General features: G+C 42.3%; 1 protein-coding gene and 1 pseudogene across 1 annotated transcript; both read left to right on the top strand.

Moving 5' to 3' along the window:
* Positions 1 to 19,586: 19,586 nt before the first annotated feature.
* LOC148357940 (alpha-(1,3)-fucosyltransferase 4-like) lies at positions 19,587 to 22,707 on the top strand. The gene has a single exon (XM_088345309.1). It carries the CDS (start codon positions 19,623 to 19,625, stop codon positions 20,685 to 20,687), a length of 1,065 nt encoding a protein of 354 aa, XP_088201435.1. The 5' UTR covers positions 19,587 to 19,622; the 3' UTR covers positions 20,688 to 22,707.
* On the top strand, positions 20,724 to 22,707 carry LOC148357941 (alpha-(1,3)-fucosyltransferase 4-like; annotated as a pseudogene).
* Positions 22,708 to 27,455: the final 4,748 nt, after the last annotated feature.

Consider the following 27,455-nt stretch of genomic DNA (forward strand, 5'->3'; position numbering starts at 1 on the left):
TGAACTGGTTGCCAGCCAGTCGCAGAATAAAATTTAAGAATTTACAATGAAAAAAGGTAAAAATAGAAAAATGCCTAAAGATTCATCCTTTCGAAAGAACAAATTGCATAGGGTTACATTATCTTTTCCCCTTATTACTTACCCAAATATTGGGTTCAAGACTGTAATAGCATATACAATAGATAAATAAACAAAAATCGTTTTCTTTCCTCCTCCCGACCCCACTGCCAAAAAAATTGTACCCACTGTGGCCCCAGACTCAAAAACATTGCCAACACCTCACGGGGATTAAATTCTCCAGCAGTCCATAATTGGCCCACGTGCCATATGTTGAGTAAAAAACATTATCTTTGGAACATCACATTTACTTCCTGTGTGTCAAGGGTGCCGTGAGGTCCAACAATGTGAAATTACAATTGACTTATTTCCCAAAACTGCACAGAGCTCGCATTTTTATTATCAACTCCATCGGCAACGAAAATATACCAGGGATTTATTTTCGTTTCCCAACAGCCGATTGTGCTTCACTCGCCTTCCGTTAAAAATAACCTGCGGAATGTGGCAAGGATAATGCCCCTCTTTCACTGCACCTTTTGGGGTTTGTGGCGCCTTATACCCCCACCGCATGAATGGGGCTCATTTCTCCGATAAGTGAAGCAAACCAAAGTAGCCTAAGCTAATTTTGAACTTCATTTACCTTTACTTTTGCCCATTGACCTACTGAATGCGTCGTATGAGAAAGAAGCACCAAAACTGGTTTACAAAGTAGAAGTTATGCCAGCTCAGATTTTTCATTTATTTTTAAAGTTTGGGTTGTCACAATCTCTTTCTTTATCACTCTCTCTTCCCCTCTTACTTGCTCTTACCTTATTTGGTCACTAAGTTCCTAGCTCTAATTTCCACCCCACAACTAGTGTCACGTGTTGTGATTACCCTCCAAACACACCTCTCCCTCTTCACTATTGAAACACTTTATTCTTAGCTCGGGGCTAGTTTGTTTCCTTTTTTGTCTTGTTTCAAGCCTCATTGCCTCTGACTTGATTATACAGCGTATCGACCCCTCATCTGGCCTTTTGGAACACAAGTACAGCCTGATAAATTAAAGGACCACTTGTTTTTGAACTGGTTGCCAGCCAATCGCAGGGCACACGGGGACAGACAACTCACTCGCTCATTCACACCTAGGGACAATTTGGACCAGCCAATTCACCTGAAATGCATGTTTTTGGAATGTGGGAGGAAACCGGAGTGCCCAGAGGAAACCCAAGCAAGCACGGGGAGAACATACAAACTCCGCACAGGAAGTCTGGAGCTGGATTTGAACCCACGCAGGAGGTTCCCATGACATGAACTGTGCCGCACAAGCGCTAACCACTGCGCCGCCGTGCTCTCCGGTATTGTATTTACACATATAAAGTTTATGATAGTTATGTATTTTTGCTTATCATTGAAATCAATCTTTTATTAATAAAATTCAGGTTTTTAACACAAGGAAGGAGCAAAATAATACATATTATCCCGATATATATATATATATATATATATATATATATATATATATATATAGTGTTTTTTTTGTTTTTTTGTTTTTGTTTTTGTTTGTTTTTGTTTGTTTTTTTGTTTTTTTTAATGAGTCATTATCTTACCAGAGGAAAGGTAATGTCAGTTACTGATGGTATCAATGGGCTATGTAGTATAGGTACCGTTATCTAATTTTACTAACTGTATTGGTCTGAAGAAATATGATATCAAACAACCATACTTTCTTTATTGCTATTGTATTGTATGATTAAATTTCATATTTATCAGGAAATAATTCTTCTAACTCTTAAAGTCGTCTTTTAAAAAAGTACCCAGAACTTTTGTGTCCCCTCAAACTTGTATACCCAATTTGAAACGATTTTTCTCCCCCCAAATCTCCCAAAGGGAGTTTTCAGGTGTTCTAGATAGCATACTTGCCAAATCCCTAAATAAAGGAGAATTTTTTTTTACGACTGAATTTTCCAGACTATAAGGTGCACTTGATTATGAGGCGCATTTTCAAAATACCCGCTTGTGAAAGATTTTTTTCCTTATACAAGGCGTATTGAACTATAAGGAGCATGAGATAAAACAGATATAGAAAAGGTATTTCATAAATATAATAATATATAATCTTAATAAGAGGTTACAGTATGTAGAGGCATTTCGTCCTGATTATGAATTTCAGTATTTACAGTATTTACTATTGTTCCGGCTCTATAATGGCACATTTGATTTTAAGGCGCACTTTCGAATCTCTGGTTAATTTGAGATTTTGGGGTCAGAAAAATATGGTAATTATTCCAATAGGTTCCCCAAACCTTTTGTACGACATGACATTGTGACCTTTACCCATATAGCGTATTGCTAGCATGCAAAGTCGTCAAAGCTTGAATTGTTAAGAGCAAGCTGACGAATGTCCTTGTCACAAAGGCCCGCAAGACTTATGATGTAGCCTATCATTAAGTCCAACCTGAAATACAGGTTGAACTTAATCCACACACTCTATCCCCTATCTGTTTATCCGTATGTGAATGTGTGTTTAGGTTAGGTTTTTTCACTTGTTTTTTATACTAAATACATAAAGAGAATGGGCGGGCGATACTGGGATTTTTAGTATCGATCCGATTCAAGTAAATACAGGGTAGTATCAATACATGATACAGATACTATTTGCTTGGGACTCTCGTGATCATTGAATAAATGAACCGCAAGCCCAGGGGTCGGGAACCTTTTCCAACAGAAGGACAGTAACAGCAAAATATTTTTCTTTTTTTTTTTTTTAAGGGAGCGCCAAACCATATATTCTAAAACAAAATCGGAGAACCCACTCTCCAGACAAAATCACATTTAAAGCGCATTTTATTTCACTGTTTGACGTTAGATGATTTGATCACATTTATGAAACAAAAATGCCAGAGCCTGTGTCCCATATCAACAAATACTGTTTACCACTTTAAACTTGTCTCTCTCCAGCAGATACCGTACTTAAGATTGTGGAGGCACATTTTGACCATCTTTTTTTCCATCAATAATGGTTTCAAAACAATGTGCAAACAGGGTTACTTGTAAAACTTTCTTAAAATACTACAAACGAGCAAACTGACATATTTATCTTCGGTGTAGATGGCGCTGGGCAGAGAGAAGAGAGTCTGTGCGCTGTGTGCAGAGATCGGGCCACCCTTTGCGTTCTCCCAATCAAATTGCTCTGTGTGCTTGGCTGGGTTTTTTGGGTGTTTACATTTTGTTCCATAGGTTTGTTATCACAGTGTCTCAACAGTGAACATACATTGTTTAATAAGCTTCCATATAAAGGACTTTATATATAAAGGATAGCAATGTACAGCCAAAACAAGGTCGGTTGATGTAACACCTTAACTGTAAACTGTAGTTGTAACTGTGCTCTTTATATACTGGACTGAAATGTACACCACCTGGCATTAGCTTGGTTGTGCATGCAGCAGACACAATTTTGTGCTATTCAGAATAGGTTCACTAAGGAGGAAATTTGTGCAATCAGAATTTTATCTCTGAGCCAGATTTACTCATAAAAGAGCCATATCTGACTTGCGAGCCATAGGTTCCGACTGCTGCCCTAGCCCCTTATGTTACGATAAAATTAGCCTAAAAATAGCCTATTTTTATGAAATCACTACAATGCAAACTTAAACAGTTTGAAAAATAAATATAAGTTTTCCAATTGCAATTGTTTCAGAAAAAAGTAATAATAAAGAGTCAAACCAAAAAAAAGTACCAATGTATCAAAAATACAGATACTGTAAATAAATGTCAACAAGACAACACAAATACTCAATTTTACCGGCAACAAGGATACCCAAAACCCACAAATACCTGTGCCCGCTCATTTGGCGCCTGATTGGCTCCCTGTCCCTTTTTAAACCCAGTCCTGTCACTCTCCGGTTGTCAGTCCGTCTCCGAACCTCGGCTGTTACAAGACAAGCCTTGCTGACCTTGACTTCCCCCTTTCCGGTTTTTGCACCTGTTTTTGCACCTGTCCGTTCCTGATCTCCCCGTCTGTCTCCGGCTACAACCTGTTTTTTATCCCACGTTTTTGCTCTCCTGTCCCGGCTATCGACCTGTTTTTTCCGTCCCTGACACCACCATCTCCCGCTACGGAAGATCCCCTTTCGTATGTGGATAAAGATCCGATTTTGTGAGCAGCTTGCTTCCTGCGTCCAGCGAGCACCGGATCGCGGGCGCTGCCCTTCCTCTTTCTATCAAGAAACCTGTGGTTAACGATACGCAATTGGGTCCTGATTGCGTTCTTGTCGTGACAATTACTTTAGTGATAGTTAAAATGGAACGACAGTATGGATCGGTAGTAGGCCTATAGAACAGATCCAAATACTTGCACAGTATCGAAATTATCAATATTTGGATCTATCCGCTTATCCTTAATAAAAATGCTGACACACACGAAACAAATTCATGATAATTCGATTGAAACCCTCAACGTTGAACTCACGAGACAAAAGTGTGAGTGGCTGATGCCGAATGATGTTTTTACCCTTGTATTTGTCTGCTTCCCCTCCGATCCTACCTGTGTAAAGAGACAAAGGCCTCGCTAGGCTTCAAGCGGTTTGTTTTGAAGCAACAGGGGGCGTGCACGCATGTTGGAACATGTCGGGTTTGGCTATCAATCCAACTACAAGTCATTATGAAGCCGCAACATGAGCTGAACAAGCCTAGAACCGACATCAGCCAAAACAAACTCTTTTTTTGGGGGAGCATTTATTTGACCTGCTTCCGAATTTCATAATGTGTTTCAAAATCATCCTTGAACAATTCATATTCACCATGTCAAAGTCGAGGCCCGCGGGCAGGAATTTGCCCTGCAAGGAGTTGTTTTAAGGCCCCATCACGATTTACAATTGGGTTATACCTCAAGAATCTTTGTTGTTTTTTATTTCTTACTGTATGTAACTTCTCATTGAAGAAAGTGTCGTTATCCGATATAGTTCGGCTCTAAATACCACCATCCTGCACATAGTGATGACAAAACTGGGCACGCTAGACCTCCCCCACCTCACATACAGCAGTATCGAGCCCATTTTGACCAACAGGCCTCAAACTGTGAGACATGGCCCCTACCTGAGCATTGGGTCACCACAGGGATGCGTGTTAAACCCTCTCCTGTACTGCCCCTACATTGAGGGTGGGCAAACTACGGCACGTGGGCAACATGTGGCCGCTTTTTTATTGATTCCTCCAAACAAAAATGGTCAAAATATAATGACAATTTATATGATAGTAAATCAAGTACTACTCATAAAAAAAAAATACAGAAGAAATACTACAAAAATCCGACTGCAAAAATATTACAGAAATAGTACTGCAGATACAGCATATTATAACAGAATTTCTAAAAAAGAACTGGACAACTACATTAGGACTACGGAAATACTACCAATACACAACCAAAATTCTACAATGGAAAATACTAAAAATCTGACCTCAGAAATACAACAAAAATACTAAAAATAAAATATAACCACAGTAATACTAATGTTTATATATATATATATATATATATATATATATATATATATATATATATATATATATGTATATAGATTTAAGTGCTTCTAAAACTGGGACATATTATGTCTTGCTTTAATTGTGAGAGTTTCGAAACCAATTTGATGAAACTATCCATCCATCCATCTATTATCTGCACCGCTTATCCTCAGTAGGGTCACGGGGGTGTTGGAGCCCATCTCAGCTGTCTTCAGGCAGTGGGCAGGGAACACCCTGAACCGGTTGCCAGCCAGTCGCAGGGCACACAGGGACAAACAATTCACTCGCATATTCACACCTAAGGACAATTTGGACCGGCAAATAACCGTAAATTCCGGACTATAGGCCGCTACTTTTTCCCCAAACTTTCGACCCTGTGGCTTATTCAGTGATGCGGCCAATTTATGTAATTTTTCTAACGGCTGCCAGCGGCGCTCGGGGACAAAAGGTAAGATTTAGACCGGTGGAATATATGCGCCGAGGAAGACTGCAACTTCACTAAAACTGACCGCATGCGAAAGGCAACTTTTTCGCAAGTCTGCCAGTGGATCCTGACAGTGTGGGGCAGCATAAAAAAATCCACCATCACCAACGGGTTCCGAAAAGCCGGTCTGCTGCGTGACGAAGAGAAGGGCACACCAGCGACAAGCAGACATTTTTTAACGTGGGCGCATGCGGCTTATATACAGGTGCGGCTTGTGTATGTACAAAATCGGGTTTCCTCTGAAAATGTGGTGGGTGCGGCTTATAATCAGGTGCGCTCTATAGTCCGGAATTTACGGTAACCTGACATGCATGTTTTTGGGACGTGGGAGGAAACCGGAGTGCCCGGAGGAAACCCACGCAAGTACGGTGAGAACATGCAAACTCCACACAGGAAGTTCAATCTCATGACCTCAGAACTGTGCCGCACATGCACTAACCACTGTGCCGCCGTGCTGCCTTGATATCACATCACCCCAATTTTGGCTAACCTGCATTGGCTCCCTGTTAGCCTAATATGCGATTTTAAGGTTCTCCTACTACTATACAAAATCATACATGGACTTTCCCCCTCATATCTTTCAGCTATAATTTCCCTCTATGTTCCGGTCCGGAGCCTTTGCTCTGAAAATGCTGGTCTACTAGTGATCCCAAGAGCCAAGAAGAGATCCGCAGATTCGAGAGCGTTCTCCATTCGGGCCCCGGTGCTGTGTAATGCTCTTCCCCCTGAGATCCGATCTGCAACCTCGGTGGAAATGTTTAAATCTAGGCTTAAAACTCACTTCTACTCTATAGCATACGAGTAACCTAATCTTATATGTAATAACTTGTGAAGCCCTTAGAGACTAATTGTGATTAAGGGCTATACAAATAAAAATGACTTGACTTGACTTGACTTGACATGAGACTAATGTGCCTTAAAACAAAAATATAGAAATATAACATGGAGATGGTTGCATATTTATTGATAAATGAAAAAAATGGATAGGTCTCCAGGACCAGCCCCCTTGACCACATTTCTAACTCAATGTGTGAGTACAAATAATTGCCCACCCCTCCTCTGCACTCACAACAGCAGTCTGGCCTATCCAGACATAGTCATCGAAAAATTTGCTGATGACGCGACAGGGGTCGGTCCGATTTCACCAAGCGATGAGGCAGCCTGCAGAAAGTAGGTCCAGAGACCGGTGACCAAGCGCTGTGGAAACAACCAGGCCGGGAACACACAAAAAACAAGGAGATCATCAACTTCAGGAGGAACAGGAGTGACCTCTATATCAAGAGGGTCCACAAACTCAGGTTCCTAAGGAGTCCCGATCTCCAATGATTTCTTCTGGACAGCCAACACCACAGGCATCCTAAAATAAGGCCCAGCAGTGACTTCACTTCCTGAGAGTCCTCAGGAGGAACAACCTGGACAGGAAGCCTGTGCTGGCATTCTACAGCTCATCCATGGAGAGCCTGCTTACCTATCGTGTTTCTGTCAGGTACGGGCGCTGCACTGAAGCGCCAGAGGACAGTGAAAGCACATCTTTGCATGCCCTCTCCCTCCCTGATGGACATCTACTCCACTCTGTGTCTCAGCAAAGCCCAAAGCAGAAGTAGAATATCCTCTCTATAAAGTATGTGTTAACAATGTCCAACTGATTGAAAAGACTCTTTATTATACTTTTTTCCACTGCACCACACCTATCTGCTTTTATCTTACTTTTATCAACGCTGTTCGGGACTCGCAACACAATAGGAAGCAGGAAAAGGAGGAAGGGCATGGACAGTGATTTCATGCTCGTGTTTGCGGTTTTCAGTCAGTGTAGCAAGAAATGGTGCAAGTAAAAAAAAAGGTCTGTTTCAATATAGTTCAAACGCCAACCCAAAAAAGAGGAAAAAAGAAGCACTTCTAAGAAATGCACGTACTTGCACATGCCACACAAGCAGCTTGACAGAGGCTGCAATAATGATTTAAGTAGATTGCATCAGCAAGTAGAAAATGTTTTTATTTTGGACAGCACCATTAATATATCGTTTTGACGTTTGTATTCTTTTGCACATTTTTGCCTTTTGAAATTTGTTCTACATGCACTGAAAGGAGAAGCTCTCCAATTTTGTTATCTTGTATAATGAAAATCGATGCCCTTCATTCAAAAGATGTTTTTACTTTATTGTAATTCGATTTATATTCAAAAAGGCATTTCAGTCGAAAGAATGGTGGAAAATTGCTACTATTTTTTTTTGTCTCTGAAGTAATTTCGTCCACTTTTGCCTGATGTAAAATTGAAAATACAACAAAATACACGACAAAATAAATATGGAAAAAAATATAAATGTGGGAATAAATGACAAAAGGGATAAATAACTAGATAAATTACATATGTTTCATATATTTAGGCATTACGTGATTTATTTAGGTGTTCATTTACTTAAATGGCTTACTGTATAGTTGAATGTTCTAAAATACTTTATGCAGCCAAATGTGTGCATGTGTGTGTGTGTGTGCGTGTGTTTGTATGTGGCTTATAGCCTTAACCAGTTTTCGGGAAAAATTACAGAATTGTACTTTAGCTCTCCGTCTTTAGCTAGGTTTCATGACAGGCACCCCAATAAATACCATAAACTGTCAAGAACCAGAACAGGATCAGGACCCAAACACGTGACGTTCTCACACAAGCCTTTTATTTTACGGGAAACAGGGAGTCATGCACAATAGGCAGCCGGTCTGGCGTGGAAGGACAGGAAGCCAGAGACCGACGAGACCGATTCCATTTGCCCGAGTTGATATCAGACAGATGGGGTCGATACCTGACAGGAGGTGACAGACAGGACAGATAACGAATCAGGATATCGAACAGGACAAACAGAAGAAACTAGACGGGAACTGGAGAGAATAATAAACAGGACAAAAATAGACGGAAACAAAACTGGAAATCGAAATTAAACAGGACAAAACCAACGGGAACAATCCCGGACAGGAAAATCCAATAGGAAAACAGGACCATGTCAGAACCCACGTCTTGTGGGGCAGAGGTTCGTTGACGGGCTGACAAAGGATGCAAGAGAGCGTTGAGCTTAATATAGACAGCTGGCGCCACACGAGTGGGGCCAATTGGGCACCATGGCAACCGTGACACACACGGGCGCGGCCAATTGGGTGCCATGGCAACCATGACATAAACATCTGTTTTCTTGTGGTCTCAAACGCCCTATGGTGGCAGAATTGGGTACTGCAGCTCCCACCCACCAACGACTCCAAACAGCCCCATTCAATCTTGCCAGGCCATTTTGCTTGTTTAGTTATACATTTATTTCTATCTATACCAGGATCAGTCCTCCACAGTTTATCTTCAGGCCTTGTCAGGATCCTCCTCTATCATCTTTTCGCTAGCTTTCATCGCCGGCTAGCTGCTTTTAGCGGGGCCTGCCGCCACCGCTTTGAGATCGACGTGTGGCCCTCGGGGACCCCCGGGCATCTCGCGATGCTGATCACGCCAGACAGGCCAGCACGGCTGCATAAGATCATCAGCGCCCGACAGTGCAGTGAATCGACTCGGTGGCACTTTCACACAACCCCTGACCCCTGCTGTAACCCCAGGGGTCACGTTTAAGGTCCCGGGTCGGCGGGGGCCTCCGCGACCCCTTCCGTGACCCCTTCGCCAACCTCTCTCTCCGCGGGGCCGCCGTTACCCGCCCATCTTCATCGCTTTCTCTGCCGTTCGTACTTCTACAGCAGGCGCGACCAATTGAGACATCCGATCCCCCGAGAACGACAAAAGAGAAAATCGATAGGCGAGATGAGTGATGGCCTGGGGCTTCGGTCGTAAAAGACTACCCAGCTCTCCGTGGACTACTCCAGTCCTACAAGTCACTTTTACGCTGCCGGTAAAAGCCCATCACCTTACTACTGTCATTCCATATCTCATTAGAGCCTTCACCTTTTTTTTTTGTTTGGTTTTCACTTATTGTTTCTCTGTTATCACTGAAAAGGACTTTGGTACACCGAAAGGATTTTTCCAAAGAGCTGTTGAAATAACGTACATTTCCTTTTACATTTACCAGTCTGTGATATCTCATGCTGGTATAACCGATTTATTCTTCTTCTTTTTTTTTTATCTCAGAGCAACAAATTACAAAGGACTTTTCTCACCCTAGCCACCACTTTTTTGACTTGCGGCGCTCCTGTGAGTGTTAGGGAAATATTATTATATATTACAAATGTATCGTTTACCAAATTGTTCAAATTAGTTATCTGACTCCATTTAGCAAACACAAACTTCATTCTCCTAACGATGCATGCTCTTTTCTTAATTTAGGAAAAATATTGACAAGAGACCGGCATTTCCACACAGGGGCAGAATTCTTTTCTTAAAGTATTTAACTAAGTGAATTCCAACAAATTAGCCGAATTATTGTCACTCGAGGCTTCCTCGAGCCTCCTTTTTCGATTTTCCTTTTCATTCTCCGATCTGATGTTCCATCTTCTACTGTCTTCCCACGTCTTTTCAAAAGCCGGCGCGTGACTTTGGCGGTATATTAAAGTTTCGGGTTTATTTTGGGCTCGTAAATCAAATCAAGTGAATCCGTCGGGTTCGAGCAGGTTCGGGTTTATAAACCCGCGACTCGGGTCGGGCTGAATTTTTTAGGCCCGATCTTACCTCTACGCTACGGTAAGCACGACATAGGCCTTAGAATCGAGGTTGGCAACCCAAAATGTGGAAAGAGCAAAATGCCAAGTCATGTACTGTATGTAGAAAAAAAAAGACACACTTGATTCTAGTGTCAAACTTGTTTGGGCTCGGGGGCCACATCGCAGAAAAAAAAAACTCATGGTGGGCCAGACTGGTAGATTAAAGCAGAGAGAAAAAGAGAAAAGAGAGAGAACGAGAGAGGGAGAGAAAGAGAGAGAGAGAGAGAGAGCGAGAGAGTGAAAAAGAGAAAGTAATATAGTTCCGATTGCTGTGCGAGTGCCTGGCTCTGTCAACATCAAGTGGACGTATTTCAAATTGCAGCTCATTGTTGTCTTGCACTTCTCTAAGTGTGGCCAGATTGGAAGCCATCTAATTCGGCCCGCGGGCCCCATGTTTGACACCGTGCATTAGAACATAAATCAGATTTTTGTAGCTTGTAGTGACAAGACGGCTAAATTATTAAACAAAGACTATGAAGAGAACAAAAAAAAAAAAACACGATACCCTTCTACCCAAAAATTTCTACTGTTCATAATGAATATGAGGGAGAAGAAACACGTTCCTGATGACGCAGAGCTGAGAATTTTCTTCTCTTTCATGAATAAAATCGAACAAATTGCAGAAACATATGAAAAGAAATAACATGAGCATTCAAGAGCCTGGCTGAATAATGATTCACTTATTAGTTCAACATATTTTCCACCGCGACGCCGATAGTAAACCCTGAGGCGCAAATTCACGAGACATGACGTGTTTTACTTTGAATAACAGAAAACAGGAAAATTAGCAAATACTAGTCAATGAATATGGTTGACAATAGTACTTCAAAATACTATTACAAAAAGAGAAGCTGTGAACGGAGAATTGCCCAAAATAACTATAAAATCTGCTCTCTTTGTTTTTATGTACTTTTTCCTTGAAAATCAGGCCATTTTTTAGGTTCTATTGAAACAATACCCTAAATTAGCCCAAAAAACTATTATACAGTAGACCCGTTTTCACTTTACCGTACGGAATACGATCTTTCATCACCCAATTATTTTGGCGTGCCCAAAAACGTACAAAGTTCTTGCGTATATTTTATCTCTATCTCTAATAACCCTGTTTATCATTGGTCGATGGCATTAAAAATGCTGGTCTGCTGTTGGCTGAACTACCTCCCACAACGCCTTTCTCTTTCCCCATTCAGTGCAGAATCTCGTGTGTTCTGTAAATATCTTGCGTATAGGGGATACAATACTATACTTTTGTCCAAGGCTTGCCATGATGCTAAAGAGAGAAGCAAAAACCTGGTAACTATGGAAACAAAGCTTGCCATAATCAAAATCTACAAAGGGGAAACAGAACTCACTAAGCTGCATGACCATAACCAATCAATCGTGACTACTACTATAAATAAGCGATTAAAGCAAGCAAATCTTTGTAGGGCATGACATTCCTTGCAAGTGGAAGGTTTAAAATCAATTCGGATTTTAATCAGTTGTCTCCCCCTCCCCCCACTTGCACCCACCTAGTAACTCCAGCTCAAGCGACATCATACCAAAGGTAGATAACATTTTAATTTTTATCTTTGCATGTATACAGTAATCTTTCACTATAACATTGTTACTTTTCACAGTATCGCTACTACTTCAGGGATTTCCACCGTGCATTGTGTTCTGCATTCTGATTGGTTGAACAGTCTCCTCAACTATTATATTTGGGCAGTAAAGGAACAGTACTTTGATTTGTCAAGCAGATGTAAACGGGGTTGGTCTTTCGTTTCAGTGTACATTACAGTATTTAATTGAATATAAATATAGAAAATGGGGTTTGTACTTCACAGATTTTGACCATCACAGTTTTTTTTGGGAATGTAACTCCCACGAAAAACAAAGGATTACTTGTATTCTTGGAAGTGTTACTTAATCATTCGCATCTACAGTATGTAACACATACATGGTGCTTGCTTTATACTTTTTTGTCCCAGAGGTAAGATCTTAAGCCCAAGCTTGAGCCCGACCCGAACCTAAAATTGAAATCGTTACGTTCGGGTCAATATGAGTTTCTCTCTCATTGCCTTTTTCCCATTTATTATACACCGGTCATTGTTCTTTTTTGCCTTTCTCTCTCTTAAATTGCCGCGTTAGAGTTTTAGGGAGTACTGTTCCAGCTTATGGCCCAATTTTTAATCCGTTAAAATGAAGGAAAGCCTGAATTTTTTCCTTTCAACTCTTAACAAAAATCTTAATGTAACCTCTGCAGACACAGAACTATAAAAGATGTTAATGTTTATACAGTCTTTTTTCTTTTTTATTTAGAAAAGACAGGCTTTAATTTGTTACCCAAAATCCTCAGAGATAAAATATGAAATTTGGGGTTTGCTTCGAGCTCGGTCCTGCAAATCAAGTTAATCGGTCGGGCTCGGACTGTCACAGTTGCCATGGCGTCCATTGGTCCCAGCTGTGTGGCGCCAGGTTATGTCACGGTTGCCACGGCACCCAATTGGCCCCGCCCATGGACACCGGCTGAAACGCGTTGACAGATTGCTCACTGGGAGTACTTAAACGCGGTCCTTTGAGCCATTAGTTGTCTGTTAAACTCTGTGTGAAATGCCTAGTTCTGTGAATTTGCCTGTGTTTGATCCTGTTTTATTTTTGGCCTGATCTGTTTGATTTTGACAACTCTTTTGTTCGGATTTCAATCCACTTCCGCGACCATTCGATCCCTGGATCGAGTGTGCGCGCATTCCTCCTCTCCCTAATAAACTGTGAGTACGTTACGCGATTGGGTTCTCCATTCCTGTTTCCTGACTTGGACATGGACTTGGACGGGTTTAATAACCGTGGGCCTGGGTTGTGTCGGTCTGGATTTTTGAGGCCCGATTTTATCCCCCCGGTAAGCAGCAGTTTCCCAGGATTAATGTCGTATTCCGGGGGTTCTACTGTAAAGTGATTCCGTTGAAGCACGCCATGATAAAAGATCACACAGGAAATGGCCACAGACACTGCAGGCGAGCTTTCGCTCGACGAGAAACAGGGCTCGCGGCGTGTTATCGCTGCAACTTGACTGACTGCAGACATCCTGCAACACAAGTTCAGAAAAACTTTGAGGAAAGCGCTGTACAAGGCCTTAGCACGTCACTCCCAGGCCACACCTGTTAATAATACTTAAAACAGAACGCCGATGTTTTTTAGATACTCCCCCCCTGCAGGCGAAACATCCAGCTTAAAATAGAACGGTTCCGTTGAAAGGAAAGGGGCGATAAATAATGCAAAAAGAAGACAAAATCTCTTTCGGGGTTAGCTGATCTCACACACAGTAGACATGCACGGACACGCACTGTTCTTCTTCTTCTCGGTGTGGAAAAGTGAATGGATGTCACAGGAAGCAGGAGGACCCTGTGGAGTTGCACACATGCTCCTTAGTTCATCTCCCTCCCGCCGTTTCCATGTTTTACGCGTCCGTCCGGGATTCATGACAAATTCTTGAGGGGGGAGGGGGGTTTGTCTGATAATGTCTGAAGATCTCTCTCTCTCTCTCTCTCTCTCTCTCTCTCTCTCTCTCTCTCTCTCTCTCTCTCTCTCTCTCTCTCCTCTCTCTCTCTCTCTCTCTCTCTCTCTCTCTTCCCTCTCTCTTTCTTCTATTTCTCTCTCTCTCGCTCTCGATCTCTCACTAGATCCATCTATGGATCACTTGCACTCGCTCTTTCTCTCTCTCTGTTTCTCTCTGACTCTCACTAAATCTATCCATAGATAACTTGCTCTCTCTCTCTGTCTCTCTGTCTCTCTCTCTCTCTCTCTCTCCATACTCTCTATACATCTCTCTTTAGAGCTCTCCATCCATCCATCCTTGTTTGTATCTATAGATCACTTGCTCTCTCCCTCTCTCTTTCTCTCTCTCTCTCTCTCTCTCTCTCTCTCTCTCTCTCTCTCTCTCTCTCTCTCTCTCTCTCTCTATCTATCTATCTATCTCTATCTCTCTTTTTATACTCTCTATACATCTTCTTTAAAACTCTCCATCCATCCGTCCATCCATCCTTGTATTTAGCTATTGATCACTAGCTCTATCTCTCTCTCTCTCTGTCTCTCACCTTCTCTCTGACTCTCAATAGATCTATCGCTAAAACACTTGTGCTCGCTCTCTCTCTCTCTCTTTTTCCCTCTCTCTGTGTCTTTCTCCTTCTCTCTGACTCTCACTAGATCTATCGCTAGATCACTTGCGCTCTCTCTCTCTCTCTTTCTCTCTCTTTCCCTCTCTCTATGTGTCTCTCTCCCTTCTGACTGACTCTCACTAGATCTATCGCTATTGCTCTCTCTCTCCCTCTCTCTCTCTCTCTCTCGCTCTCTCCTCCCTCTTTCTTTCTCTCTCTTTCTTCCTCTCTCCCTCCATACTCTCTATACATCTCTCTTTAAAGCTCTCCATCCATCCATCCTTGTATATATCTATAGATCATTTGCTCTGTCCCCCGTCTCTCTCTCTCTCTCTCTCTCTCTCTTTTCTCTTTCTCTCTTTCTATACTCTCTCTCTTTCTCTCTTTCTATACTATCTATACATCTCTCTTTAAAACTCTCCATCCATCCGTGCATCCCTCCGTGTATAAATCTATGGATCACTTGCTCTCTCATGCTCTCTCTCTCCCCCCCCATCTCTCTCTCTCTCTCTCTCTCTCTCTCTCTCTCTCATTCTCTCTCTCTCTCTCTCTCCTCTCTCTCTCTCTCTCTCTCTCCTCTCTCTCTCTCTCTCTCTCTCTCTCTCGAGCTTCAGGCTGAAATATGTCCATTTCATGTTGCCAAGGCCTGGTGCCTCTCACAAACGCTGTACAGTACTTATATTTCTTTCTCTCTCTCACCTCACTCTCTCTCTCTCCTCTCACTCATTCTATCTTTCTCTCTCTCTCACAACCTTGTGAAATATATTGTTCTTTTTTAAAAAACTTCCTGCTAAATGTCATTGCACTTTTTTTCACTGCACTTTTCTTACAATGTACTATTCTTATTTATTGTATTATTATTGTTGTTATTATTTTTATTACTATTATAATGTTATTATTATTATGATGATGATTATTATTATTATAACAACATCAATTATTATTCTTATTATTAGTGTTATTCAGGCCATTTTTTCTAAGCACTATGTTGTAACTATTCTTCTATCTATTCGTCTTTTTTTCTTCAAATTATTTACATCACGTTTTACCTTGGAGTGCCATGTCTAATCTCGTTGTACGCAACGTTTCACAACGTTGATATCAATGACAATAAAAACAATTCTAATTCTAGTTCTAAAAGTAGTGTCGGCTACTCTTGCTATCAATGCAACAGACTTCACTTTCTTCTCTTTCTGTTTGGCAGCTTGATTAAAATCAAGCCTTTTTTGTTTTGTTTTGTTTTTCCGAGCTGAATAAAACATCCAAACATTTCAAAGTGTGCGGAAAAACATGCTTAATTCAAAGCTGTGAATATTTAGTTATTGGCACAATAAATTATGCATGCTTACTCAGGCCACAATATAATTTGAGAGTGTCACTTGATGGAAAAGCTGGAACAAGTTCCTCATTCAGGCCAAAACACCGCAGAGCCTTGTGTATGGGGACACCTAGCGGCAAATTAACGTTACTGATGGTTGGCAATTAGTAATAAGGTTAATAGATAACATTAAAGTTTAAAAATGGAAAAATCAAAAGGAATTGAAAGTATCTAAATTACGTTTAGGTATTTTAAGCACTCATGCACGTTATGTTTTGATTAATCAACAAACGTAAAATTGCAAATATAAGAGAACACATAAAATACAAATCAATCCCTCACTTGTGCCAGTTTTGTTGCCCGACTCCTGCAAAAAAAGTCATTTTCTGCAAAATGAACGAATCGTTTTAAATAGATATTTTGATTTTGGGTTATGGCTTTCTTTAACATGGGCAGTGTTCCCTGCATGGGAGCTGAGTTGTGCGGCCATAGTCCATCCCCTGTTAAAGGAGCCAAGCAGAGCCGCTGCTCGGAAAATGCTGATCTACTTATGAGCCAAGAAGAACTCTGCAAGCCAAAGAGCGTTCCTGGAATGAGGGAGAAGGACTAATCGGGAAGAGTCAGCAGACCAACACCTAGACCTGAAGAATTTACTAATTTGACTTAAACAATTAAAATTAGAATTGTCTTTATTGTCATTAATGACAACCTCATGAACATAGCTTTTATCTTGACGTAACGCTCCAGGATAAACATATCATTAAATACATAAGAGAGAAGCAGAATCAAAAAGAATGGTGCTTCGAGAGTGGCCTTAGTCGGGGATTTGAAACAGGCGGCCCGCGGGCCGGGTCAGGCCCGCTAAGGGATTGAATCCTGCCCAACGCTGAGGGAAGCGCAGGAGAAAAATGAGCTGCAGGTTGAAATATGTCCACTTGATGTTGCCAAAGCCAGGTGTCCATCTCTCTCTCTCTCTCTCTCTCTCTCTCTCTCTCTCTCTCTCTCTCTCTCTCTCTCTCTCTCTCTCTCTCTCTCTCTCTCTCTCTCTCTCTCTCTCTCTCTCTCTCTCTTTCACTCTCTCTGTTTCTTTTTCTTTCTTTGTTCATCTTTGACTCTTTCTCTCTCTTTGTCATTTTACCTTCTATTGCTCCCTCTTTTTCCCTTTCTCTCTTTTTTCTCTCTCTCTCTCTCTCTCTCTCTCTCTCTCTCTCTCTCTCTTTCACTCTCTCTGTTTCTTTTTCTTTCTTTGTTCATCTTTGACTCTTTCTCTCTCTTTGTCATTTTACCTTCTATTGCTCCCTCTTTTTCCCTTTCTCTCTTTTCTCTCTCTCTCTCTCTCTCTCTCTCTTGCTTTCCCCTTCTCTCTTTCCCCCTTGTCTCTCTCTTGCTTTCCCCTTCTCTCTTTCCCCTCTTGTCTTTTATCTCCTTCTCTCTTTCCCTACTTCTATTTCTCTTTGGATTTCTTTCTCTCTGTCTCTTTGTTTCCCCCTCTCTCACTCTTTCTCTTTTTATCTCTTTCGTTACTCATGCTCTTTCTCTTTCTTTCTTTCTCTCTCTCTCTCTCCATCTCTTTCTCTCTTTCTTTGTCCCACCTTCTCTACTTTTCTCTCCCTCTCTTTGTCTTATTTTTTTCTCTCTCTCTTTCATTCTCTCTATTCTAGTAGTCCGGCCCCCGAGAGAATGTTTGTTCTGTCGTGTGGCCCTCAAGTTAAAATAAGTTTGACACCCTTGGCCTAAGTTTTAGGTCCAAACGTTTAACTCTGAGGGCCAGAAACAAAAACAGATAAAGGATATAAAATATTATTTACCCCAATGTATTGCATTTGGAAATAAACTTAAATGGCTTCAGAAATGTTTGTTTAGAATATCATACAAAATCATAATTTCAATGAAAAAAAAAATTACTTATAGAATGAATATAAGTGAATTTTAATCTTGAGACACAAAAAAACTGTATGATGTAAAAATGTGTTTTTTTAGTGTATGCTGTGTGTATGTATACCTGTCGACCTATACAATATCATCATATTTAAATCACATTATGGCAAAGATATTTTAATACGATCATATTTAGAACACAATTACAGCTATTCGTTTTCATTTTGACATAAGAGATTTTTCTTGAACATTTATATTACATAACATGAGGCTCACCAAGCAGGAGCTAAAATGATTGTATGTCATCTTGCTGCTATGGTTACCCAAAAACCACTCAAAGGTAGGACAAAAACAGTGACAAGTAAAATGATGCTTGTTGATCACTTTGAGTCTCCATAGCGTGTAGCCTTCCTTGAGCTTTTTAGCACCAGGACTGCAACAAAAACAAAAATCAAATACAGTTACTTTTAATGGGATTTTTTTTTATGGTACTCGAACATTTTGGTGGTTGAACAATAATCACCAACAGAGTACTGTATAGTCAAATACCAAGGTGTATGATCAGTGTATGATCAAAAGAATATGTTTTTGCTTGATTCAAGCATGTTTAAGTCACTAAGGGAGATTATGAGTGGGCTGCTGGAAAATTGTTGCCGAGCTGCAAATACCCTGCTGGCCGTAGTTTGGAAACACTTGGTGATCTTAATCCTCGGATTATCGTACCTAAACCTGAAATATATGTAATGAGCTGTAGAGAATTCGAAACTTTTTTTTACTCCTCACTGATCTTTCTTGGGGTTTGGGTTGGCGTTTGGAACCTACTTTGGCTGGCCTTTTCTTACTTTCTCCATATTCATATTAAATGGTAAATGGTAAATGGTCTGCAGTTTTACAGCACTTTTCAAGTCAATGAAGACTTCCCAAAGCGCTTTATAATGTGTTTCACACTTCTCACACACACTCACACACCAAGAGCGGCCATGCAGCCATGCAAAGCGCTAACCTGCTTATTGGGGGCATTAAGGATTCAGTGTCTTGCCCAAGGACACTTCGTCACATAACACGGAGGAGCCGGGAATCGAACCTGCGATATATTACACTACAAAATATAAAAAAACGAAACAAAAAACAGGAGACAAGCGTGACGTCACTCTCCAGCACTACCACCACTTTTGCCTCCTACCTAAAATATTCGGCACCGAACAGCTTTGCTAAAAGTAAGATCAAAGCAGATAGGTGCGGTGAAAAAAAAAAGCATAAGGGCTCTTTGAACTCAGTTGGGCATTGTTAACACATACTCAAGAAAGAAAAGTTTTTAAGGACACCTCAAACGCGAAAACGCATGTCGTAAAAAGTTACTTATTTTCCGAGCTGGAGTTATTGACTCAGTTTTCCAGGCTGAGTGGACGTCACAGTAGCTTCATTGACTAGCAACAGGAACTCCATGTCTAGAACCGACGTCCCCATTGGACCGTCCTGAGGATTAGAGTTTTTTTTTTTTCCTTCTTAACAGCTTAAGGCTGCCATGAATAGAACTACAAGGTACTCTTGTACCCGGGGGTGAAAGGCACCCATGGGAGTTCGGGCCGGCCGGACCCGCGCATGCTCAAAAAGGCGTTCGTCTGAATGTGGCACCAGCCTCCTAATTGGAACTTTCCTCATCCTCTTCGGAGTTTCTTTGCGACACCTACCGGAGCAGCCCACGCTAAAGCCGGCGACGCCGGCCATTGAAGTGACGCTTTTAATTTGGACTCACCCTTTCGAGCGGAACCAGCCACTTCCGGATTGTTTGGCACGCTTCGGGATTGACGGATGCACATTAACGGACGACCCACGTGCTTATCCGCGCGCGGACGGTGTTCTCGTGCACCACCGTGAAATTGCGGCGGGATTGGCGGATTTACCGCCGGAAGGTAGTCGGCCTCCGCGGCAGAAGTGGATATGGCTCAACTATGAATCTCCCTCCAACAGCCCGGGCTTGTGGCGCATGGAGGGACTCTTCAACCTCACTATGAGTTACCGCACCGACTCTGACATCTTTCTTCCTTATGGCTACCTGGTTGAGAAGCACGGGCTTCCGCTTTCAGAACCATCCAGAACTTCTCGACCTGGTTTGATAGCATGGGTGGTAAGCAACTGGAAAGAGTCCCAGACCCGTGTAGCTTTTTACTATCAGCTAAGCCGGTACATCCAGGTGGATGTGTTCGGTCAAGCTGGACGCAACATCCCAGAAGGCCCCGAAAGCGTTATCGAACTTGTGAAACACTACCGCTTCTACTTGGCCTTGGAGAACTCTCAACACACCGACTACATCACGGAAAAACTGTGGAACGCCTTGTTGGCCGGGGCCGTGCCGGTGGTCCTGGGTCCTAACAGGAAGAACTATGAGCGCTTCCTTCCCCCGGAGGCCTTTATCCATGTGGACGACTTTTCCTCGGTCCGAGCTCTGGCCCAGTACCTGCTGGTCCTCAAACGGGACCCAGTAAGGATGATGGGGCACCTACGCTGGAGGGCAAGATTTGGAGTCCACCAGCCAATGTTCTGGGGAGAACACTACTGCACCACTTGCAGGGTACTAAAGAAGACCATAGGACGGACTCAGGAGGTCCATGATTTAACCCGATGGTTCGAGTCCTGAAGACTGGTCTTCTTAAGTTAACAAAAACCCCTACATATGCAGGAGATAGAACATAGCCGTGCAGAAAATCTTGGTAAAAAAGAAAATATTTCACTACCCTATAAATAGTTTTCGCAAATTGAACTAAAGACTCTGACACATTCCTCCCTTATGGGTACCTGGTTGAAAAACACAGTCTACCAATTCCAGAACCGTCCAGTACTTCTAGACCTTGATAGTCTGGTTGGTGAGCTAGTGAAAGGAGTCTCAGACCCGTGTAACCTTTTACTATCAAGCTTAGCCGGTAAATCCAGGTGGATGTGTTTGGTCAAGCCAGACGAAGAATCCTGGAAGGACCCTGAAGCATGATCAAACTTGTGAAACACTATTTGGCCCTGGAGGATTATGAACACGCGGACTACATGACAGAGATGCTGTGGAACGCTGTCCTGGACGGGGCCGTGCTAGTGGTCCTGGGTCCAAACAGGAAGAACTACGAGCGCTTCCTGCCCATGGAAACTTCATCCATGTGGACAACGTTCCCTCAATTCAAGCTCTGGCCCAGTACCTTCTGGTCCTCAAACAGGAGCCAGTAAGGCTGATGGGTCCCCTGCGCTAGAGGACGGGATTATTAGTGTACCAGCTGACGTTCTGGGGATTATAGCAGCACTTGCAGGGCACTAAAGAAGACCATAGGAGGGAGTGAGGTAGTCCATGATTAGACTCCAGGGTTCGAGTCCTGAACACAGGATATTTTGCATTAACAAAAATCCTTCAATTTGCAGAAAATGCAATACCACCATGCAGGACACGTTGACAAAAATTGGGCAGCCGGGACGGGAGGCGGAGCGTGGTCAGAGATCCGAACAAGACAGGCAGCCGGGACGGGAGGCGGAGTGTGGTTGGAGATAGGAACAAGTCGGGCAGCTGGGACAGCGTAGCGAAGCCAGGTCGGAGATCGGAACAAGTCAGTTAACCGGAGACGATCGGGAAGCCAGGGACAGGGGATCGATACAGGAAACAGGGGATGAAATCGAGCAGGATACAGGAACAGAGCGGGAACAGAGCGGGAGACAGAGTCAAAAATGCTTGCCTTGCGTGTGCAGAGGTTCACTGACGGACTGACCTGGAGTGAACGAGAATAATGGCTTAAATAGGAGGATGACTAATTAGGGAACGAGTGGCAGCTGGGGCTGAAAGAGTGAGCACAGGTGAGGGCAATTGACAAATTATGGCATATATATGTATAAAGTATTGCAAAAATACAAAGAACAGTGCCAAAAAAGAAAAAAGCGTGTTTTTAAATCCTATAAATGATAAAATAGAAAAAAAGGAGACGAGTGTTTTAATCATGAGTGCGACGATTTGTGAAATTGGGAATTCGGTTTCAAGCTTGTCGAGTGGACAAAACGGAGACTTCTGAGCAAGCGTCCGTTTGGCAGAGGGAATTAGTCAGCATCTGTTTCTCATCTCTCCCAGTTGAATTCTGCCGTCAAACTAAACATAAAACAAACAAAGCCTTGGCTGGCCTCTAATGAGCAACATGTCGCGTTTATGTAGCGCTGCTGTAAACTGCCAGCGCTAAACGATTTAAAAAAATCATCACATTATAATTTCGAGTTTTTTTTAAATTCAAAGAAACCATTACCCTTGGGATATGGCGTCGCCGTTTTATGACATTTTTACTTTACAATATGGAACAAGATATTTGTTCCGCCCCATTAGATGTCATTCCCCCCACTTTATAACATCAACAATAAATTCTGTCATGTTTTCAACAACTTTTTGCCTTTTTTTTCGTATTCCCGGGTTAGATGCCTGTCTGCTATCAGTCGACGTCATATAAAATGATCTGATATTGGTTTGCACAATGACATCACGAAAATGCTGATATGCTTTTGGCTAAACTACCTCCCACAATGCCTTTCTCTCACCTTATTTAGTTCAACATCACGTGTGTGACTTTGGGAGTACATATAACGCTATTATATTTCTTAGTGGCCTACTGTAAAACGTTTTTAATAAAATTTTGTAACTGTCATTACTGCTTGGTGTGTTACTTCTTTGCTCTGCTACTTTAGAAATACAGATGTTCAATTATAGTGTCCTCTACTTGATTAATATTTGTCACATACATCCCTCATTTGGCAGACGTCCTGAAGGGTCTTTTATATATATATTACAAAATACAACTAAATGTGGTGCCGTCTAGAGCACAGAGTCAAAAAAACATGAAATTCTCCTCATGTAGATATTCACTCAACCATATTTACTCACATCTAAGCTAAATTTGAAATAAAATACTGAAATCAAGGGAACGGCTTATTTGCGCATATTTGGTTGTGTGTCACCAGTAGCAAATCTTAGGCGTGTGGCGAAGGTTTCACTACTTTTTCATTGGGGTATTTTTTTCTTTTTTTTTCTATTTCCCCCTTCCTTTAAGTCATTTTGTGCATAATTTTACATAATATTTGGTCATGTTGGAATTAAAGAAGCAAAAACAACCCGAAGAGCCGTTTGGGACCTGAAAGAGTTCTTTTTAGGGAGTCGAGCCAAAAAAGCCAGTTCTCGAAAAACTGACTTTACTCAACTTCAATGTACTTCGACCTTGACTTCAAAATACCGGATTTAGAACACAGCGTCAGTGTATTTTTACCTCCGTGCACCGTAACTTTGACTTAATTCTCTTCTTGATTAGCAATTTCGAGCCTTCATTTTTGTGAGCGGGCTAGATTTTCTTGTGCGCGTAAAAGCTCTGGGCAGTGCGCAATTGCCCACACACGCAGCTTAGAGGGAACATTGGTCATGACTGTTTCTAAATAACACGACAAACCTACCGACGCGATTCCGTGTCATCGACCAATACTGTAGCCGGGCCTCCCTCGGTATCTTTTCATGCGTGCTTTTACATCTCGCGACCCCCACCAACTCCCAATCAAGCCACCCTCTCCTTCTCTTTCTTCTTGTTTTTCCTGTCTACTGAACAGAGACATGTTGATATGAGGCCCCGCTCGGCCCGCCACAAGGGAGCGAGTCTCTGGTGCCTTTTGATCAGCTGTGAGATCAGACATGTCGCTCCCCCCTGCACTCCACTGACTGATCATGCCTTATACTGGGCGGCCGCGGACGACCCCGAAGGACGCACACCCACGCCCGTTCTCCAAGCTCGGGCCAATTGAAGCGGCCCGTTGTTTATACGTCCGCTCGCACACTGCCGACGCTTGTTTGACTGTGTTTGTGTGTCTGTGATTTCCACCCCCTTTTCTTGCCCTTTTTTTGGTTGCCTTTGACAGTAAGATGGATGATTGCAATCATGCAGGAGCCATCAGCGAGACAGAGTGGAAGGTCCGCTGGCCGGCGGGACACAGCCATGGGAAACCGACCGTCAGATTACAGAACGGCACACTCTTGTTTGGCGTTTTTGTGCATATGCAAGGGCCTCGAAAACATGAAAATGTGGGTCCGTGGTGGCTATCTTTGTACTTTGGATTACCGAAACTTCCTACCCTCGAGACGTCCTTAGGTAGGCTGTTCTGACAAAAACATATTTTGACTCAAATAAGACTAAATAAAAACTAATATCATAGTCACAGCTTTTAACTGCATGTATCACCGACTTTGAAGGCACATGAGTGGCTGGGCAGTTAGCGTGCAGCCCCACGGTGCAAAGGTCCAGGGTTCGATTCCAGCTACTTCCCCCTGCGGAGTTTGCATGTTCTCCCTGTGCCTGCCTAGGTTTCCTCTGGAAACTCAATTTTCCTCCCACATCACAAAGACATGCATGTCAGGTAAATTGACCGGTCCAAATTGTCCCTAGGTGTGAATGAGCGAGTGGTTTTATGTCTATGTGTACCCTGCGACTGGCTGGCAACCAATTCAGGGTGTCCCTTGCCCACTGCCCGAAGTCAGCTGGGATGGGCTCTGGCACCCCCCGCAACCCTAGTGAAGATAAGCGGTCCAGAAAATATATGAATGAATGGTAGGTAGGACAAAAACTTGGACATTTCCTGGGAAATGGCGATCAGCCTTATGCTCATGCATGCACATGCGCACTGGGCATTGTTAGGGTGTCTTGATGTCTAGGAAGGAATTCCAGGAAAACGGACTACAAGTTACTGCTATTTTTCTACATTTTAAACACTGCGACTTATTCCTTTTTTTGCGAGGCAAGGATTTCAGCATTATCGCTCCCGACCCTGCCCGGCAGCGTTTCATCGATGGATGGCCACAGCCAGCGCCCAAGCAACCAGGGAATCCTGCTGTTTTATTAAAGCAAATCATCCCGAGAGTACATGTGGTTATGAAATGATGTAATATCTGCCAAGTGCTGTGAATATCAAAGCAAAAAAATTCAATGAAGTGCGAGTAAATGACAGGAGTAACTTTGCCTCCCTTCAGAACCCAAATGGCTCGTCATCTTATTACAGGGCTGCTACAGCTTAAAGCAAGTTAAATTCAAGACATTTAAGATTTTTTTAATGCCTTTTGAAATCAAATATAGGACTAAGTAAACAAAAAACACAATTGGGAAAAAAACTGTCATGTATTAGAGGCAATTTTAAACAAATGTTCATTTAATTTTGGTTCTAAATGTCACGTGGCGTGGTGGCGTGGAGTGGGGACCGGACCAGAACGGGGGCAGGAGGCAGGAAGGGAGAACTCAATTGCGTGACGATCCATAAGTTTTATTTAACAAAATAAAAGTCGCCCAATACTCCGGGACCAAAACAGAACAATACAGAGTTCCTCCGGCACGAACTCAACAGGACAAGGCATAACAGACGGAAAATGTTTAAACCTAAAACAGGACAAGGCATAACAGACCTGGGATTGTGTAATGAGCAGCGCCCGCCAAACCCAAAATCCAGCCTTAAATAGCAGACCAGCAATCAGCTGATCTGCTGCAGCTGAGTTCGGGGGCGCGGCAGACTGGTAGCCATGGCGACCGTGACACTAAATCACATTTTGGTCCAGTTGGAAACAACTCCTCTGAAAAACATAGCACCCTCCAAAGTTTTAGACGCGGAAAACAATGAAGATAAAAAGGATGTTTACAGTACTTCATGGATCCTCAGTCAAAACTAGCAGATAACTATCGATTCCAAAGAACTCTTTTGCTACATTCATGAAGCATTCTTATCATTTTGCATGACATTTTTTTTTTTTTACTAAATCTTGTTTGTTCAAACAAATATGAATCTTAATAATGTGTTCACAAGTTATAACTTTTGAAAATTGAATTCATGATTTTAATGCCAAGGCCTTATTTTTATAATAATGAATTCAATGCATTTTAAGACTTTTCAGGGATTTGGTGGAACCCTGAATTAGTGATGCGCATGAATCCTAAAATTGCAATCATGGCAGAACCAACGGGGAAACGTCTACTACAGAAAAGTAGCACTTTGCCACGGATTGTGTCAGCAGCTGTTGAGCTTTATCAATTAATGTAGTTGTCAATATTTATTATATTTACATTAACATACACGCAAGGGTGAGCCAAAAACATTCTCAATACAGATGGACTAAAACTCAGAAGCTTGTACAACCACAACAGCTTGTACACATGCTGAGTCATGTGACTGATCTTAAGCATATGACAGAGAGATTGAGCGGAGACCAAGTATTGCTATTGCTACATAAAAAACAAAACCATCATACATAAATATTTCTGACAAGCATTTGAACGGCTGATTGAATATTTTAATGCAGTAGCAGGTGACCATGTATCGAGTATACTGTATTTTTCTGTTGGTCGGAAAACTGTCATATATTTTAGTATATAATCTATATAATCATAAACTGGCTGTGTTGGTGAAAAACAACAAAGCGTACAGGGAGTGCAGTTTGCTGTGTTTTACGAAAACGTGGCTCACGTCTAGCATCCCGGACGCTAACGTGGAGCTACCCGGAGCTATCAGGCTTTAGCACTGTTAGACAGAGGCACGAAAGCCTGCGGGAAGCGGAGAGGAGGTGGACTCGCGATCTACATGAACACGAGGTGGTGTAACCCTGGGTACAAAGATTTCCATCTGCTGCAGGGACGTCGAACTTTTGGACTAGCGTGTGACATCATCCACTCCGCTGTTGCTAACTACAACACAGCACCCGACGGCATTCTGTTGATAAACAACAAAGGATACTGCTGGAAGTGTGAATTTCCCTACGGGGATGGATAAAATATCTATCTATCTATATGCTTGAAAAAATACAGTATCTGCAAGGCTGAATGCATCACAACTATTAATCATTCTAAAAACCAGTCTAAGGTGTTTTGCATTGTGTGTAAGCCTTAGGCTATTGGGAGTCGAAGTTGTGTGTAGTTGTTATAAACAATATGTATTCCATTAATATTATGCTCAGTTGACAGTAAACTTAAACCGGGAGAGGAACTAAACTTCATGAAAACTGCAACAATTTTGGTCTAGAGTCAAAATAAACATAATCGTCCGAAGACTACTTATTACAAATGTGAGGCATTGGGCGAACTTCTTTTCCGGAGAGTTCTTCCTCAGCGTTTGAGCTAGTCAATATGTCTGCTGTCGTGACGCCACGTTCTTTCATCCTTCGGGCCCACTTTTCACTCCCCAGTCGGCGGATGTTTTTAGGAGAAACATCTGTTGCTGTACAAATGAGATTAGTGGGTCTCCAGCCCGCGGGGGCCATTCCTACAACACAGTTAGTCAAAAGTGGGGTGGGAAGTCGAAAAAAGGGGGAGGCTGAAAGGAAGCACGGTTTTAAATCTCCCCAAATTGCTTTCGAATCTAAGTATTCATCACAGTACACCAT

Source organism: Urocampus carinirostris, chromosome 10, assembly GCF_059441175.1.
Source record: "Urocampus carinirostris isolate Australia breed hairy pipefish chromosome 10, RoL_Ucar_1.0, whole genome shotgun sequence".
NCBI lineage: Eukaryota > Metazoa > Chordata > Actinopteri > Syngnathiformes > Syngnathidae > Urocampus > Urocampus carinirostris.

Bases quoted from the DNA above. Each gene is read 5' to 3' on its own strand.
- LOC148357940 (XM_088345309.1), top strand. From the start codon at position 19,623: ATGGGAGTTCGGGCCGGCCGGACCCGCGCATGCTCAAAAAGGCGTTCG.